The sequence below is a fragment of the Helicoverpa armigera genome, chromosome 7 (assembly GCF_030705265.1).
Source record: "Helicoverpa armigera isolate CAAS_96S chromosome 7, ASM3070526v1, whole genome shotgun sequence".
Classification (NCBI taxonomy): domain Eukaryota; kingdom Metazoa; phylum Arthropoda; class Insecta; order Lepidoptera; family Noctuidae; genus Helicoverpa; species Helicoverpa armigera.
In genome coordinates this window covers 6255665-6271843 of record NC_087126.1, presented here as the reverse complement: position 1 = coordinate 6271843, position 16179 = coordinate 6255665, and the positions used below count along the sequence as shown (strand labels likewise).

Genomic DNA, 16179 nt, shown 5'->3' with positions numbered 1-16179 from the left:
AACTAGTCAATTTAAAAATAAATTATTTTATCAATATTTGAGCACTTTCATTTGAAAACGTCAAGATGGAACAGATCAGCCGCAGACCGGAGTACGGAGGAGGCTCGGGAAGCACCTTGGGATTCTGACGCACTGGACGACGGACGCGAATGCTTCACTGGCTTTTCAGTCTCCCAGAAACTTAGTGCGAATGTCAGCTCCGCCCAGAATGCTTCTGATTGAGTCATCTGAATAACAAAGAAAAAAAAACTGATTGAGAACCACCTATTTTTTTTATTCGATTAGTTTAGGCGTGAATCAAAAATGATTCTCTGAGTAATAAACCATTTTCATGTTATTCGGTCTTGTGTTGTCTATGTTCATAAAGTTAAAGTCAAATTGTTTATTCTATGAATTACTACATAAATGAATTGAGAGTTGTGTCTAGTTATATTTCCAAAACATTATTTAGATCATTTTCCTTTTAGAAACGACCGAAATTCCCAAACAAAATAACGACAGCTATTTCATGCAAAGCGGCGAATATGTGCTAGTCTACGTTCCTAAGTCCTACATATACAGCACATTAACATATGAATGCTATTTGGCGCTAAGTGAAGTTCGTACCTTCTGTTCGACGGCGACTTCTCTGACGTTCCAAAGGAATTCAAATATACCCATTGCGGCGGCCATACCGCATCCAGTACCCAGTACTACGAACACACCGCCGACATTCTCCACGCCTAATTCTCCAGCCGCTCCTTCTTCACTCGCTTCTTCAGTCTGAGAAGGACAAAAAAAGGACATTATTTGCTGTTTTGCAATTAGAGATTGAATTTCAATGGAGTTTATGGCAAAATTCAACACAAAAAGGCGTAGGAGAGATCGTTCTTTAAGCTAGGTTGTATATGTATACTTAGATGTTATAGTTCACTTTAGGGTAGTGCATGAAATCACTGTTTATTAAGTAACTTACGACACACGCTTTTTCCGGGGGCGCTTTCCACCACCGGTTTTTAATCTCCACCAGTTTGCCACTTTCGGCTAATTTCAGTAATGCGTTGTCCACAGCTGTTCGGTACGAAGAATCTAATAATGCGAGATTAGTGTAAATAAGAAAATATAGTATAATGTTTTAAGCAAATAAATCGAACATGGCATCAGAGCATTAGAGTAGAATAAAAAGGAAAACGATTCAAATCTCGATTTTCTATTCAGATGAAAAATGTTTGGGGCTTAGTTTTGTGTTGTTTATATTGAAAACACTAACCAAATGGCATGGCTATACCATATCCTTTAGAGTCGAGTAATCCTCCAACTTGCATCAATTCACAATGTCTCTCCAACTGATATTCTATAGCCGTTGATTCCATAAAGTATGCATAATCCCTTTTGCCTTTCAACACTCGCTCCAAACCTTCGTCGTTATTTTTGACGTAAACAGATGGGCGAGCCGACTCCATTGCTCCGTACATTCTTTGGTATATCGAGACATTAGAACGCTGAAAAAATATATAAAGTAACAACATATGAGTACAGTATGTTTGTGAAAGTTAAACCAATAAAATAAAATAATTTGTAATATCCATCGAACCTTAAAAAATGAATACGTAGATCCACCAATCAAGGTTCCATATTTAATTTTAGATTGCATAGCAAGGTCTTCAGCACTTTTGATCGAGTCGTCCATTGCAGCATTGGTGAGGAAAGCAGCTAGATTAGCTGTATACGACGAACACATGATCAGACCAAAAAACCACCACATTCCACACACCCATCTTGTTGAATATCCTCTAGAAAAAAACAATATTTAATTCACAGTTCTTAGACTAAATACATTTGCCATGTAAGTCTTTGTGTAAGATTACTTACTTTGGCAATATATCAGAACCCTGTGTCATAATTGAGCCCATTGTTAGCCAGCAAGAATTCTTAATGTGCCAAATATTTTCCAATTCCTCAGGAGATTTGTCACAAGGGTGTGGATTCTCCCAATCGTTCGGCGCCAATCTAAGTGAAAATAAATCATAGTATTCATGACAACGTATAACTTGAAATAGCTGGCGTGATTTGTAATTCTATCTCTCACCTAGCTAAAATATGAAGCAATAACGATACCATTAAATAAGCCGCTGCCATATAGATCCATACATCAACCGAGAATGGCTTGAGAAAGGAAAATAGCTCCGGTTCGGGAGGAGTGGGTTTCAAATATAAAATACTTATGCCTAAAGTCATGAACGGGGTCGTAAAATCAACAGATGATCTCCGCTCGTAAGTTATGGTTAAATCACAAATTGCTAAATCAGCTTTCTGAAAAAAGAAAATAGAGGTTAAGATTTATAAGGTCTGTTCTTTATTTAAGATTACATTGTAATGTTACTCACGAACCCTTTCTAAAAGATGTCCCACAAGACCATCCCATTTCTTTGTCTCTTTGTTATATGAACCGTAACCATTACCAGGCACTATTTCGATTTCATAGTTCAAGTGTAGTAACTCTTTTAATATTTCATGTATTAAATCTTTCGAATATCCTTCATATCGATCGTTGCCGGTTAGCGTTTCGCCTTCCTTGGGGACTACTTCAACTAAGAATGGAGCTCCAATGCGGGACACAACTTTGAAAGTTTTGTTCTGCCATTTTTCTGCTAAGCGGTCGGATGTTTCATCCGCAGATCGACCATATTCAAAACCAACTTCTGGGTTCCACTTAGCTATGCTATTAAACCCACTGTTCGATAATTCCATAATTTCGACACTAAAATTCATTCGCTCACCCGTAGTGTTGTCTAAATTAATTTTATTAGTGATACCGACAATAGGATTCTGTAATTAGAAATACTTAACAATTAATCGCTTGAATTTGCATCATCGGTAACATAATGATAATCGTTAACAGTTATTGTTAATTACCGTTAGTAAATGATTTGTAAAATCTTCCCCACTTTCCCATTGATCCTCGGAATCACAACTAATTTCCTGAGCTTCTAATTTGAATTCTTCAGGAGCATTTTCAACTGCATCTGTTATTAATCTGGCTGCATCACTGGCGAGTGCCGCTTCTACCTGAAAGTTATGTAAATATAAAAACATGAAGAGATCGCCTTTGAAGCATAGTAAATATTGATTTAATAAATGAGAGCTCACTGTGATTTCATATGATTGCCGTGGAATCTTTACGTCGTCTGAGCCTCTTACTTTCCAGTCTGCTAAGTAAGCCCTAGTTCTTGAATCTGAGTGATCAAATATCCTTAAACATGTCACGTTTGATAATCCATAGCGCAACTCTTCCAGATCCAAGGTATGGGCATCCAAAGACATCAGAACGTAACTCTGGAAATAAAAATCTTCTATTTACCAGGAACTTGTGTCAGTTGAATATTGAAAAGATAAACATCCGTTTATTTTTCTGGTATCAAGGAAAAGACTCGTTAGTATAATTCATTTAGCGGCTGTATTTGCCTTAATATTGGGACTCAATTCTGCTTAGGTAAAATTCGCAGCTTTTTCCTGGCGATAACGAGGTACAAACAAAGCGTGTTTGTTTTATTTATATCAAGTATCTACGTTGTTCTAAGTTTATAGATTACAGTCATATAGTTGGCCAACTAAAGCACCATCCAAAGTTAAAAAGTTTTGATGTTTCTTTTAGTTTGGAAATACTAGCCGTCATTACAATATTGGTGTGAAATGCAATAATAGAGTTATCATCTACCAAAACATACCATATAGTCTTCGAAAAACTTGACCTCATTGGCTTGCCGTAGATATTCAAGCACCCTGTCTGCAGGACAGTCTAGGATGACTCTGGTTTCACCGGTACCCTTCAATGATTTTAACAACGGCCGATTATCTTCACCAGGCACTAGTCTTCGCACGAGCCATTTTACTTCTGGGTTGGTATGTTTTAGTACTTCTTGTAACCTTATAAGTCCTGCGAACGGAAATATGTGCGATTGTTAATGTGGATTGCTGGGTGATAGATTTGGAACATTTTTTTTTTATTTTGAGTGTGTTCAATTTTTATTGGGACTTTTTAGAGAAAGTGCCTGATTATTAGTATTTAATAATTATTGATGTGAGTGATTAATGATTAAAAATTCTGTGGCGTTCGAGCAATTACTATATATTTATTTCATTCTTTCTTAATTTAAAGTAGTCCTTTAATAAATAAAACCTAGTTACCATGGTCATCATCATATAACAAAGTATAAGATCTCCAATCACTGTCGTCTATAAAGAGTGCGACTGCTTTCGACAACGCCACGGCTTCGGGGTACAAGTTGATGCCAGGCGGACTTGGTTGCTGCTCACCACGGACCGGTGGCGGTCGCCATACTGCCTAATTAATGAATAAATTAATTTTAGCACCATTTGCTCAATGTTTCCAGGTTTGTTAGGTGGATATTGCTCAAAGCTTTGACTATTTGTAAAGACACAATATTTACTTACGTCTAACTAAATATACATTAATTATAATGTATTTCATACCTTACTAAGTTGATTATTTCAGCGTCGGCTGTGATATATTTAGTGAATGTATTAATTAGGTCTGCTCCAAGCCTGTTACCTTCAGAATCTTACGCATCGCATTACCCTAGTTATATTGCCAGCTCGTTATCACCGCGTCAAGTGTGTTAACAAGTTGTATGGAATACCATTCTGTAACTACAAGTTTCTAGCATGTCATCTAAGTTACTGTGAAATGCATAGCTTTTGATGAAGTTCACAATTAAAGCACTACGTATACCTATAATTTATTACCCAGTGTTTCTGTGTTATATAGTACAAATGCTGAGGCAACGGTCCTAGATTACGAAGTCAGGCAAATAGATAGTGTACTTATTCATGAGCAGTTTTTCAATAGTAATCCAATGTCTGAATCCCGATCGACGGCAATAAACTTGCCCTTATTATGTGCGATCCTCTATAAAGCTAACAAAATGTGGATGTACGTACCCCTTCTTTCTTGGCGAGTCGATGGCAATCAATCTTATATTTTAGAGGTTCAATATTTCGCCACGGAAACTGTGTACCCCTGTCTTACGCTTTAAAGAAGGCTGTCCTGATCCCTTATTCGAAACTTTTATGTCGATGTGACCTTTAAGGGTGCATGTAGCTGAAGCAAGTTAACAAACGCAAGTGACACGTGACAAGAGCACGCGGGTGGGTACTCTACTTAGGTACAGGCGCGAGTCTCTAGACCCTTTGGAACATGCGCAAGCTACTTGCACCGTGTAGATGCACCCTTATTTTGTTGTTTTGGGATCTACAGCGGTGCTCAATCATACGTACCTGTATGTGAGGTACCCTGGCGGCTCGGCAATGCGCCTCAACTGCCGACGCCGACACCGGGTCAGTGGGCCCGAATACTGCGATTACGCCTCCGGACAGCAGCTCACATGCTGCGAATGCAGAATAATGCAGGTGAATAAATTACACTAACGTTTGTTAATAAATCGAAGAGAAAGATGGTTGGGACAGAGCGAAGTGGAAGAAGAAGGTTCTAAAAGGGGACCCCTTCACAAGACCGAATAAACGCTAAAGATTAATAATATGAAATATCCTTACATGTATCACTTCTCATATGGCTCTCTTGTTCCTCACTAGGTTCAAACATTTGTATACGAAGATTCCTTGTATTCTAAATGTAAAATTAGACAAGTTCACCGACAGTTTAAACGTCGTTTTTTCTTAAAACTACTGTTGACTTTAATAATTGAACGGGAAAATTCATAGTAAACAGTTGTATGAAGTAAACTGATGTTTATGTTGTCGTTGAATTTAGGCCTAAACTGAAAGCACGGTAGAAAATACATTTAATTATGTTTTATTAATTCCTCAACATGGTTAATAATTGTTATAATTGTAAAAGCTTTTAATTAAATAGAATATGCTCTCTAAATGCAATGTAAATTGTTCGACTATTTAAACATTGTGTTTAAACAAACCACTTCATTAGCCATACGTAAATAGTATATTATTACTGCAATAACAGCACGTAACTGAAAGCTGACGATCTATTTGTGCATTTGTTTCTAATCACATGAAACTGTAGAGTGTCCAAGCATTGGATGTCAGAGCAAATTGTAGTAAAGGACAATAGGAATGCCCTCAATGCGGTGTTAATAATTTAAACAGTTGTGGTGAACGCATTGTGATCGGAAAATGCAAAATTGATCAAACAACGTGCGCTGTTTATTTAGCGTGTGTTGCGCAAAATTAATCTAACATTAATGGCGTCAAATAATAACGGGGAAGCGTAGGTATTGTTTGCTATGGGAAGCACCGCTTATTATGTGTTGCTAATTGAGTTTCTCGAGAACTGTTTATTTATGATTGGGTAAATATTTTGTTGTAGATATAATATATTGGCTACGCTTAATCGATATTGTAATGAAGTGTTTTGATATACGCCGATTAAACCAAATCTTAGTACCTGTATACGTTTTATTGCTCGCTTATGTAAGCTTATGTTAAGCTAAAGATATCAATGGAGAAACGAGTAACAAGTAAAACGTTCAAATAAAGAGATAGAGAACTATTTTGACATCATAATATACACATTAGTTGTAGAATTGATCCGTAGATTCCTCATACATTATGGAAATTAAGATAATACGAGACTGACCTGCTTTAGACGCCGCGAAGCTGTCTCCGTACGGCGAGTAAACCGCCTTCATAACAAAATGGTAATGTTCACTCTCCATGGAGGCTCGCGCTAAGGCCGAGGCGAACGCTACCTCCGCCACCGTGTTCGGAGGAAATATTGCACCTGAAGAGCAGGAAATTGTTGCATATAAGTATATTGATATGTTAATACGATAAAGTATAAAGGTACACTACTGATCTATATTTGTGCATAGTGTTCTAGAATGGTAAAGACAGACAGTTCGTTATACAGTTGTGTCATAATTTTATATTTTTATTTTATTATGTGAAAAGTATAGGAAAGACTGCAAGAAAAATGAATTAGCAGTGAAAACTTGCAACACTCTAAATGGCATTTCTCTCTTAGTAGGCCAAGATATTTGCACAAAGTCGTATCTCAGTCGTAAACCAACTCACCGATGTTAACAGTCGTCTTCAGAGTTTCGAATTTCCGAAGTACGGCACCAACATTCCCAAGAATTAATATAATTGTTACCACCGTCACGTACACTCCTGCAAGAGCAATATTGTAGCAAACAACTTTGTTTCGATACTAACTGAAAACAGATTTAAATGACACCGAGATAAACACAAAATTATTTCTAGTAGAATTCTACTAAAGTAAAAACTTGGTACTCGCCCCGGAGTAACATTTTCGAGACTGGATTTTCCGGAATAAAAGTAGTGAATTGGAACAATGAGATTCAGCGCGGCACAGCTGTCGCATTACAAGTTTGTCGTCGGCGGGTGTTTACTGACACATGGCAAACATCGGATGGCCGGATGTCGGAGCGCCGTGCGTGGCGCAGCGCGGGATGCACCGCGAATCGTCCCCGCGCTTTGATGCACATTATCACAGCTGTTTCGCCAACTGAATTTCGGCTAATAATAGATATCGCTATCTAGCATAATAGTGCAATGCCCTAGTTTTAGTTTAACAGGTGACAAAATCAGCTGCGATCTCATATCTGAACCACTTCAGATTTCTCCACTCATAAAGTCTGAGCGATCGTAAAATATCACCGCTTCACACTCCTTGTTTGCGAATTCCAGAACATTAAACCCAGGTTGCCTTTTGCGATTTTCTTTCAATGTAAGGAAATGGTGTTTTCTGTTAGTCTGCGAAGTACAATGTTGTAACTTTTATTGCGTAATTTTTATAGACTTAAGTGTCCCGTAAATCACCAACAACAAGAACATTACAGAAAAAAAGGAGTAGAAGTTTTTTGGAAAACAAAATGTTCGTATTCAGTTTCTCCAAGTTTTTTGTTCCATACAACGTGCTGAACGTGTTTGACGATATTTTATGTTTTAGAAAAGCAATTTTTTCGTCACCTTTTACTTAATACAAGATCGGTACCCATCAGACACTTCAAGGTATCCAATGAAGGTGGTATTAAGCGCAATAATTTTTTGTTAACCCCTCTGCAGTTAAACCTATATATCCCTAGCTATATTATAACCTAGTGGTGCAAACCAGGTGAACTGAAAACGCCATGGTCAGACAAGTTGGCCGTGGTCCAGTGTCCCGACACACTGTCACGATTACTATCATCGTAGGAGACTGCTGACGGTTCAGAATTAACTCGCACAATAGTTCTGCTAATTCGGCTCTGTTAAATAGCTCCATGAGATTTTGGATTATTTGGATAGTGTTAATACGCTACTGAGTATGAAAATGTATGTAGGTTTGAATATTTTAAATAAAGGATTAATTAGGTCATAAGTTAGATTAGCTATTTTGGTTTATGGATTTGAAGTAGGTAAATAATTAACTTTAGCATCCAGAGATTTAGGACTCTATAGTAAAAGCTTTTACTAAAATTTCCGTTTAATAAGTTTTCCCGTTTTTCCATAAAATCTACCTAAGTAACCCTGAGTGATCTCATAATTTTACAATAAAACATCACGATTTTAATATCAAATCATTACGCTTTACATAATTACATTTACTTAATTCAGATTCATCGTTACACAAATTACTTCGCCAAAAATAATAAAATAAAAGTTGTTGGAACAGCAAAATCCTTTTCAGCCCCTTTCATCGTAATTTAACGAGATCTGAAAGTGAGTCGGTAATGATCAACGAGAGATATTCTACATTTTCGTCAAACTTATACTAACGAATACAGAGGAGCCATTAAAATTAATTGAATAAGGTTCAAAATGAATACGATGGAGATAACTGTAAATAAGTGTTGGTTTTTGGTGGTACTGTCAATTTATCTAAATCGATTCGAGCAATTTTGTAATATTTATAAATTGTAGGACTAATGGACTGATTCCGTAGGTAATTGTTTTATAAGTGTTATAATAGTTTGTACGGTACTGAAGAAAGTAGGTGACAAAGTGAGTTAAGAGATGATACAAATCGATTGGACGCCGTTTCTGGTATTTTATTACAAGTTAGCACTTGTATATTACTAGTATCGCTTATACTAAAACATATGTAGATTCGTATTTTATTTTACTGATAAAATGAAATCGCAAAGCCTCAAAGTGACTGTATGACCAGCTTTTTAATTTTCACGCATCATCGTAAAGTAATTTCCCACACGTGAAGAGTGAAGCCATTTATTGGACAGCCGACCGGATTTAAAAATGTAATAAACGTGCTCCAATCGTGGGTATCGCTCATCGCTGAAAAATATATTTTGAACGTATTTTTTGTTACACCCGCTACGTTTAAAAATCAAGCATAAGCCCCTTATAAATTTATGGTGTAGATAGCCAATAAATTGAAATGATACTAGTACCACGGTGCCCGGGGCATTTCTGGCTATTAGTACATCATATTTTAGTAGGGAAATTACTTATTGAAGTGCAAAATTATGTTAGACAGATTTCGGTTATATTTAGCATTGCAACCAAATAAAAAGGGGTTGACTGCCGAAATTTAACCTATTCCAAACTGTCAACCCCATGGGAACAGTTGTGGCTAGAGTGGTTAAAAATACTTTCCCCTCAAATGTAACCAACTGTATTTAAATTGTCGTCACGTTCGCATAAATCAGATCGACTTTAGAGCTCAGACCTGAATCATTTCTAATTCGCCGCAATTTCCATTTTAAAGTAGCGTGGGAAGCGTCTGAATTTCCTTTAACCCCCAAAGTCCTTTGGTGCGAGTCAAGAACTTAATTATAACGGGTTGGTCGGTGCGGTCTTCACCAACGGCACTTAACTCTTCGTGTGTGGAATAAAAGGCGACCACACGAGTTCGTAATTGTTCGCACTTTGACGCATCGCCCGAGTCGCGACCGACCTCAAACAAGACTAGTTCACAAACTTATTTGGAATGTAAAGCTTCAGTAATGAATTGTGTTAATTTCTTTGAGTTTTGGAAGCTTCAAACTGGTTGTTTGATCTCTTTGTGTGGGTGAAACAAAGTCGGCTTTAGTAGATCGAATGTTACGCCCATTGAAACCGAGTAACATGAGACATGACGGTAATTTAATGGTAGGTTCTTTATTGGAGTAATTTGGACGAGCGACACAATATGGAGCAAGAAAAATCTTTGTGTGCGCGTTAATAGGGGCAGATAAGTAGACGTACTTAATTATATTCCGAGAAAGGTCCAGCCGATAAAGGTGCCAAATTAAGACACGTAACGGAAGAATTGAATTAAATTAGATATATTTATGTCTAAGTACATTATTTAGATTTATAAGGAATACTTTTATTTGATTGATTTGTTGATAAAGTTGTGCGATGTTAGAGTGAGATGGTTTGAAGTTAGTAAGTTCAACTGTTATGAAATAGAGTGTTGCCACGCTGAAGCAGCTAAATGAAATTAAAGAGCAAAAGTCGCCTGCGGTCGTTTTCACATTCGCGGGTCCGACACTTACTTGTTTTCAATGCCTAGCCCAGATACAGTCGCATAAAATTTTATAGACTTGTGTAAACTCGGTCTTGTTCAAGTTGGAAAAGTGGTAATGGCACCGCGCGGGGTTTTCAGAGATCCTCTCACTGGAATACTATTTGAAAATGGAAAATAATTTTCACTCAAATATGGCCGATGTTTTGAGATTTTTGGATGAATAATAACTGAGACGTAACATAACTTATGAATAGCAAAGTAAATATTGAATTGATTTCGGTCAATAAGTTACGGAACCTTAGTTTTTCAATAGACATGCAACAAAGTGTTCGCTAACAAAGTTGTGTGGGCTCAGTAAGTTGGTCTGCGCGACTGGCGGGCAGGGCGCGCCGGGTGGACGGAACTTGAGCGTTTCTTAACAGCTTCATTACCGACGGAAAACTTCTAACTGCTGAAAACCTGATGAAAACTAGCCAGCTGAGACTGCCGCCTAGCTTTCTCAGTAATTGAAATTACTCGCTACTATATTACACAAGTTTTTGCTGACAGAACGTTCTGCTGATATTGCTGTAACCTCGGAATAATACGAATAAACTGTTCCGGGTTTTATGGAACCAAAATATCAAGGGAGCTCTAGATATTTTCATAGTAATAGAATTAATTCATAAAAACCTATCGACACTTTAGCAATTGAAAATTCAGATTTAGGACTGCTCATGGAAAAAGACGAGAAAATTTAGTACCAGTGGGTTAAACGTGTAGAACAATAATAAAAAGGTATCGTATACCTGTTTGAACTATGAAAGGATAACATGGCTATAAGGGAAAATATAATGTTTGAAATGTGTTTGTTTGTATTTGCGGTTTTCATTATACCCATGTAATACTATCCTGAGTACACAGTAATATGTGCCATTTAGATTCAAATTGAGATGGTTGAACTGTCGAATTAATATCTGTTACTGGTATAATATTCACTATTACCTGTTTACATACTTACCTCTGTATTATGTAGTCATTTGTTTTCGAAGTACTGCCAATGTTGTTGATTAGAAATTTTATGTGTTGACCACTGACATTCACAGAGGTAATTCTGTAATTAATTAAATCATTAATTACAGGTGGAAAAATGATTTGTGGTACATTAACCAAAGGATATTTAATTTATTGTTAAACAATTTACTTATTCCATAGGTTAAATACGTATAGGTAATATACGAAATAAACCAATTTGGTAAAATTATTTTTCTGATCCTAAAAGCGAGTTTATAATAAAATTAAATTTAGCTAGCGTCTATTCTTTGAAAGGCTTTAATTGGTTTAGGTCGAACTAGTTTAATAACAGGTCGTAGTGACTGTGAAATGAAACTATAATCTTAATCTTTTTTTTCTATAATCATAATCTAAAACTATATTTTTTTTCTAAAACTATAATCATAATCTTATTCTTTTGAAACTATAATTACTATTAAAAAAAATCTTTTCGATTAAGTACCTACATTCTTATTTTAGTACAATACACCTAAAATCGTGCGACTCATATCCATGCAGTAAATTATAATATTACGCCCCGACTTTCCACTTAAAACAAAAAGGATCCTTTCCTAACCGATTACGCAACCTACATCCATTCCATGCTAAACCGTACCTGTTCTTGACGTAAACTCCAATTTCATTATGCATTCCTCAAACATGTCTGGAAGCAAAGCGCCTTCGTCTCGCCTCGTCATCCACCTGGCATGCAGCCAGTCCTCAGGACACAAGAGCTATCGAAATCTATCTACGAAGTACACCCCCAATAATCCCTTACCTGTTGAATAATGGATGGTTCCACGTATTTATTCCTACTCTCAATGCTCCCCCGAGTCCAGTTTACCTACTCCTTATTTGAATCGCATTTAATGATGTTTACGACAATAGCCCTCCGGGTCTCAGTTGGTTGTCATTGCCAAATATTGGGATTGATTGGAATACTTCGTTCTAAGAGATTACTCCTCCATAAGATGTAAGCATTGGTATACCTACCTACCTATATGTCGAAAAATACAATTACCAAAAGCTTGCCGAAAAAGTTGTAGCAAAATATCGAAACTGGCCTTTCGATATCCGTAACTATTTATAGGTACTCTACAACTGTTTTGTTACAATACAATGTTATCATCAAGCATTTTGGGATTAGCATAAAACCTATTTTAGTAGTTAAATATCTTGTTAGAATCTGTATTCCAAGTTTGGCTGGCCGTCGCCGTGGGATAGCAGTTTACGTGCGAATGGTTACACGTTGATAACGTTTAGCTACAAACTCGATTCGCTTACCGGTAGTTTACAAAACTTGCAGCGTCGGCGGACTTGCTTTCAGCGAAGCAAAATACAAATAATAGGTACTATTTTCAACACTCCTACTTTATTTAAATTACATAGATTAACTTCTACAATATCAAAAGTATTTTAGTATCATTTTAAAGTGGAAAGAATTGCTTAGATTGATGACACGGATTAAAAAGACAAGAAAAAGCGTCGGGAGATTTCATAGGGCTGAACTTAAAAAGAAATGAGTTAAGGAAAACGTTTTAGACTGAAGGTTAATAAATTTTCCTAAACTTTGAAATGAAATTGATAAAGTGAATTAGCATCACTTGAAAGTAATCGCTTTGTGTCCGAGTACCTACTTTCTTTGTTTTATAAACGAGTATAAAATGAGAAGTAACATTTTGAGCTTTCTATTAAAATTAAAGTTTTCCTCTAGTTTTGCAAAACTATTCAGAAAATAGGCCTTTTTTCGTTAATTAACTGTTTTTGGTACTTATAAAAAGAGAATGTGTTTTAGTCAGCAAAATTTTCCTATCTGTTGTTTGTTTCGAGATTAAGATTATCTGAAGGAGTAAACACGTGGGCGGAGACAACGATTAACAGTTATTTTTTGCTTCCAGTTATCCTGTTTATTCGTGGAATTTTTCTTTCGCTATGTTTAGTTTTGTAATGGATTGTATTTGTCACTATTTTAGGTTTACCGATGTAGCGTAGGTTTGAAAGGTGTTAAGGTACTCAGGTCGGAGTCAGACAGCGTGTCGTGTCAGAAAGCCGGAGCTCAAGTAAACGTGACAAGTCGTAAGTATGAATACATAAGCGTTCATTACACGCATACACATTTGCATCTCGCGTGGGCGCCGTACGTAACTCGACTCAACTCAATTTCCTAGCACTCAAACGGTTTCCCGGTCGCAGGGGGTGAAGCCAGGCCCGCCGCTAGCTGTTTGTTCGCCCGCGTGCAAAACCGATTATGCCGCCCTACGACTACATATTATACTGGGTTTTGTCAAAAAATATATAAGGGGGGTCCAGGGGGTCCGGACCGGATTCAGTAAAATATGTTATTAATGGTTTTTGGTGGGTTTCCCGTTGAAAAAGTCAACGCATGAGACATATTTCATATGTAAGGAAGCGCGAGCGAAGCGAGCGCGAAATTTTATTAGTCTCAGGACACAAAACAAATAAAAACCATTGTAAATTAACAAAGCAAAGTCAAAAAGTAAGATATGCACAGAAACGAAGTGCAAATGTACATAAAGCCGCGAGCGAAGCGAGCGCGATTTTTTCCTTAGAGTTTTCATGAAGTAAACAAATCATAAAAAGCCAAAGTGAACAAAAAGCTATATGGGACGTGCGCGAAAAATGATTTTTCGGAATTGAATGCCTGATCAATTAAACAAAGATAAATTGCGATCAGTGCCGGTTTTAACTCTACCAGCACCCTGGGCGAGATTTCTACGGCGCCCTCCAACTGCAATTCAAACCCATACGTACAGAGACGTATGTAGTTACCGATTGCGCGAGCGAAGCGAGCGCGAATATTTTTTTTATAGTTAACAAGTCGAAGCAAAAATTACGTAAAATGTAGCCCAATCGAACATAAGTTATTGCTGGTTGGTGAATGCAAAAACATTGGAACAAGTCTTTTGAATTTTTTTGTTATATTTTAGAACTCAAAACAAAAATTACTTAAAATTTTGCCCAAACGTACATAACTCTTTGTTGATGATGGCGCCTATGTATTAAAATTTTGGGACTTAAAGTAGTACCGTAAATAAGAAAGTTCATATAGAAACTAGAAGTTACTTTCTTATTAATAAAAGAACTTAAAAACGTCGCTCACTTTTTGCTACGGTAGACTAGAAAATTCTTGAAAAATAAAAACATAAAATCAACTAAAGTGAAGCAAGCCCGAAAATTTTTGAGTTTTGGATCACTAAAAGTCCTAAACATATATAATAAAAAGCGACTGTGAAGTGAAGAATCCGCGAGCGAAGGGAGCGCGAATTTTTTTGAGTATTGGGACATTAAAAGTAGCTATATGTGATAAAAAACTGAAGCGCAGAGTAAGGAAACCGCAAGCGCGAAAAATTTTGAGTTTTGGGACATAAAAGTAGTGTTTCTTCGAGAATTTCCCAAATTTAACGCGGAATTAAACACAAATTCGCTTCGGCGCCCCTGAGCCCGCGGCGCCCGGGTTATTCGCACACGCTGCACCATAGGTTAAGATGGCCCTCATGCTATCGATTCATTTGTATACAGTTCTTGTAAGTTGCAATCTTTGATGAAATTTAAAACAAAAATAGGAGTAACATTCTGATCAAGGATTGGTTGGGCGGCACTATTATCCGGCGCCCTGGGCCGTTGCCCAACCGCGCCCTACCCTTAAACCGCTACTGATTGCGATAACTGATATGGAGGCGCGAGCGCAGCGAGCGCGAATTTTTTTGGGGATGCAAAGGATGAACCCGTCAAAATTGATAGAGGACGACCAAAGCGAGGGCGGCTTTTTCTGAAATTTTATTGCTCATCTATTTTTAGTAAAAATATTTTTATTACGTAATTATGGTTTAATTTTGCCGCCCCCTAAATAGTGCCGCCCAGGGCATTTGACCCCACTGCTCTCTCCCCCCACACTACGCTAATGGTTGATCTTAAATCGCTTGCAATAATTTTTAATTTTGAAAATGATTAACAGATGTAACTGAAATCGGCAGAATAAGTAATATTCTTAGCGCTATTGCTGTGTTCGGAAATATTGAAATCAAATAATTGGTAAAAAGATATTGTATTTTTTTAATATTACGTGATAGGTCGCTCGATTTGCCGCCCCCTAGGACGTGCCGCCCGCGTGCGGTGCACGCGCTGCACGCCCGCTTACGGCGGGCCTGGGTGAAGCCTGAGGATCGGGGGCATTACTCATTTCCGTATCATAAAGCACTTGTGCTATGCAAATTTATTTACGCTTTACAGTACTCTGTAAATAAGGTAATAACACTCGTATAATTGCTGTCGGTGGCGTAGCACGTAATTATAAATAAAATTAATTTTCAATGCAGTAACAACGTGAAACGTCGCGTCTCGTTCGTGGAACAACCGACAAAAATTCGCTTCGTAATACAGGGTGGTGCTTGGAAGCTCTATTTCGTAATTTCGAAATGGTTGATGCAATCACATTCTTGTTATTTATAGAATGAAGTAGGTACGAGGAACCTGCTCTTTGTGTAGGTGTAAATATGAATCTCTATTTATAGATGAAAGGCTTTGTGTGCTGATATAATAAGCAACATAGTTTGAAGAACAAATAAATTGCTTTCGTGAGCTTACATATTATATTCTATGAATTTCTCACACGTGTTTCATTAAGTGGGTGGGTACAGTGATTTAACAAGTCGAACAACACATTATTCGAAATAAAG

The 16179-nt window shown here is 37.1% G+C and overlaps 1 protein-coding gene across 1 annotated transcript; it reads right to left on the bottom strand.

The window, feature by feature from the left end:
• Positions 1–45: 45 nt before the first annotated feature.
• LOC110380093 (glutamate receptor ionotropic, kainate 2) lies at positions 46–7818 on the bottom strand. Its single transcript, XM_021339968.3, has 16 exons — positions 7274–7818; positions 7051–7146; positions 6614–6757; positions 5278–5387; positions 4168–4324; positions 3708–3916; positions 3130–3315; positions 2896–3048; positions 2371–2808; positions 2069–2292; positions 1852–1989; positions 1574–1772; positions 1250–1481; positions 956–1068; positions 607–762; positions 46–227 (listed from the first exon to the last, which is right to left on the bottom strand). The coding sequence occupies exons 1-16, from the start codon at positions 7284–7286 to the stop codon at positions 48–50; spliced, it is 2748 nt and encodes a 915-aa protein (XP_021195643.1). The 5' UTR covers positions 7287–7818; the 3' UTR covers positions 46–47.
• Between the last annotated feature and the right edge of the window lie 8361 nt (positions 7819–16179).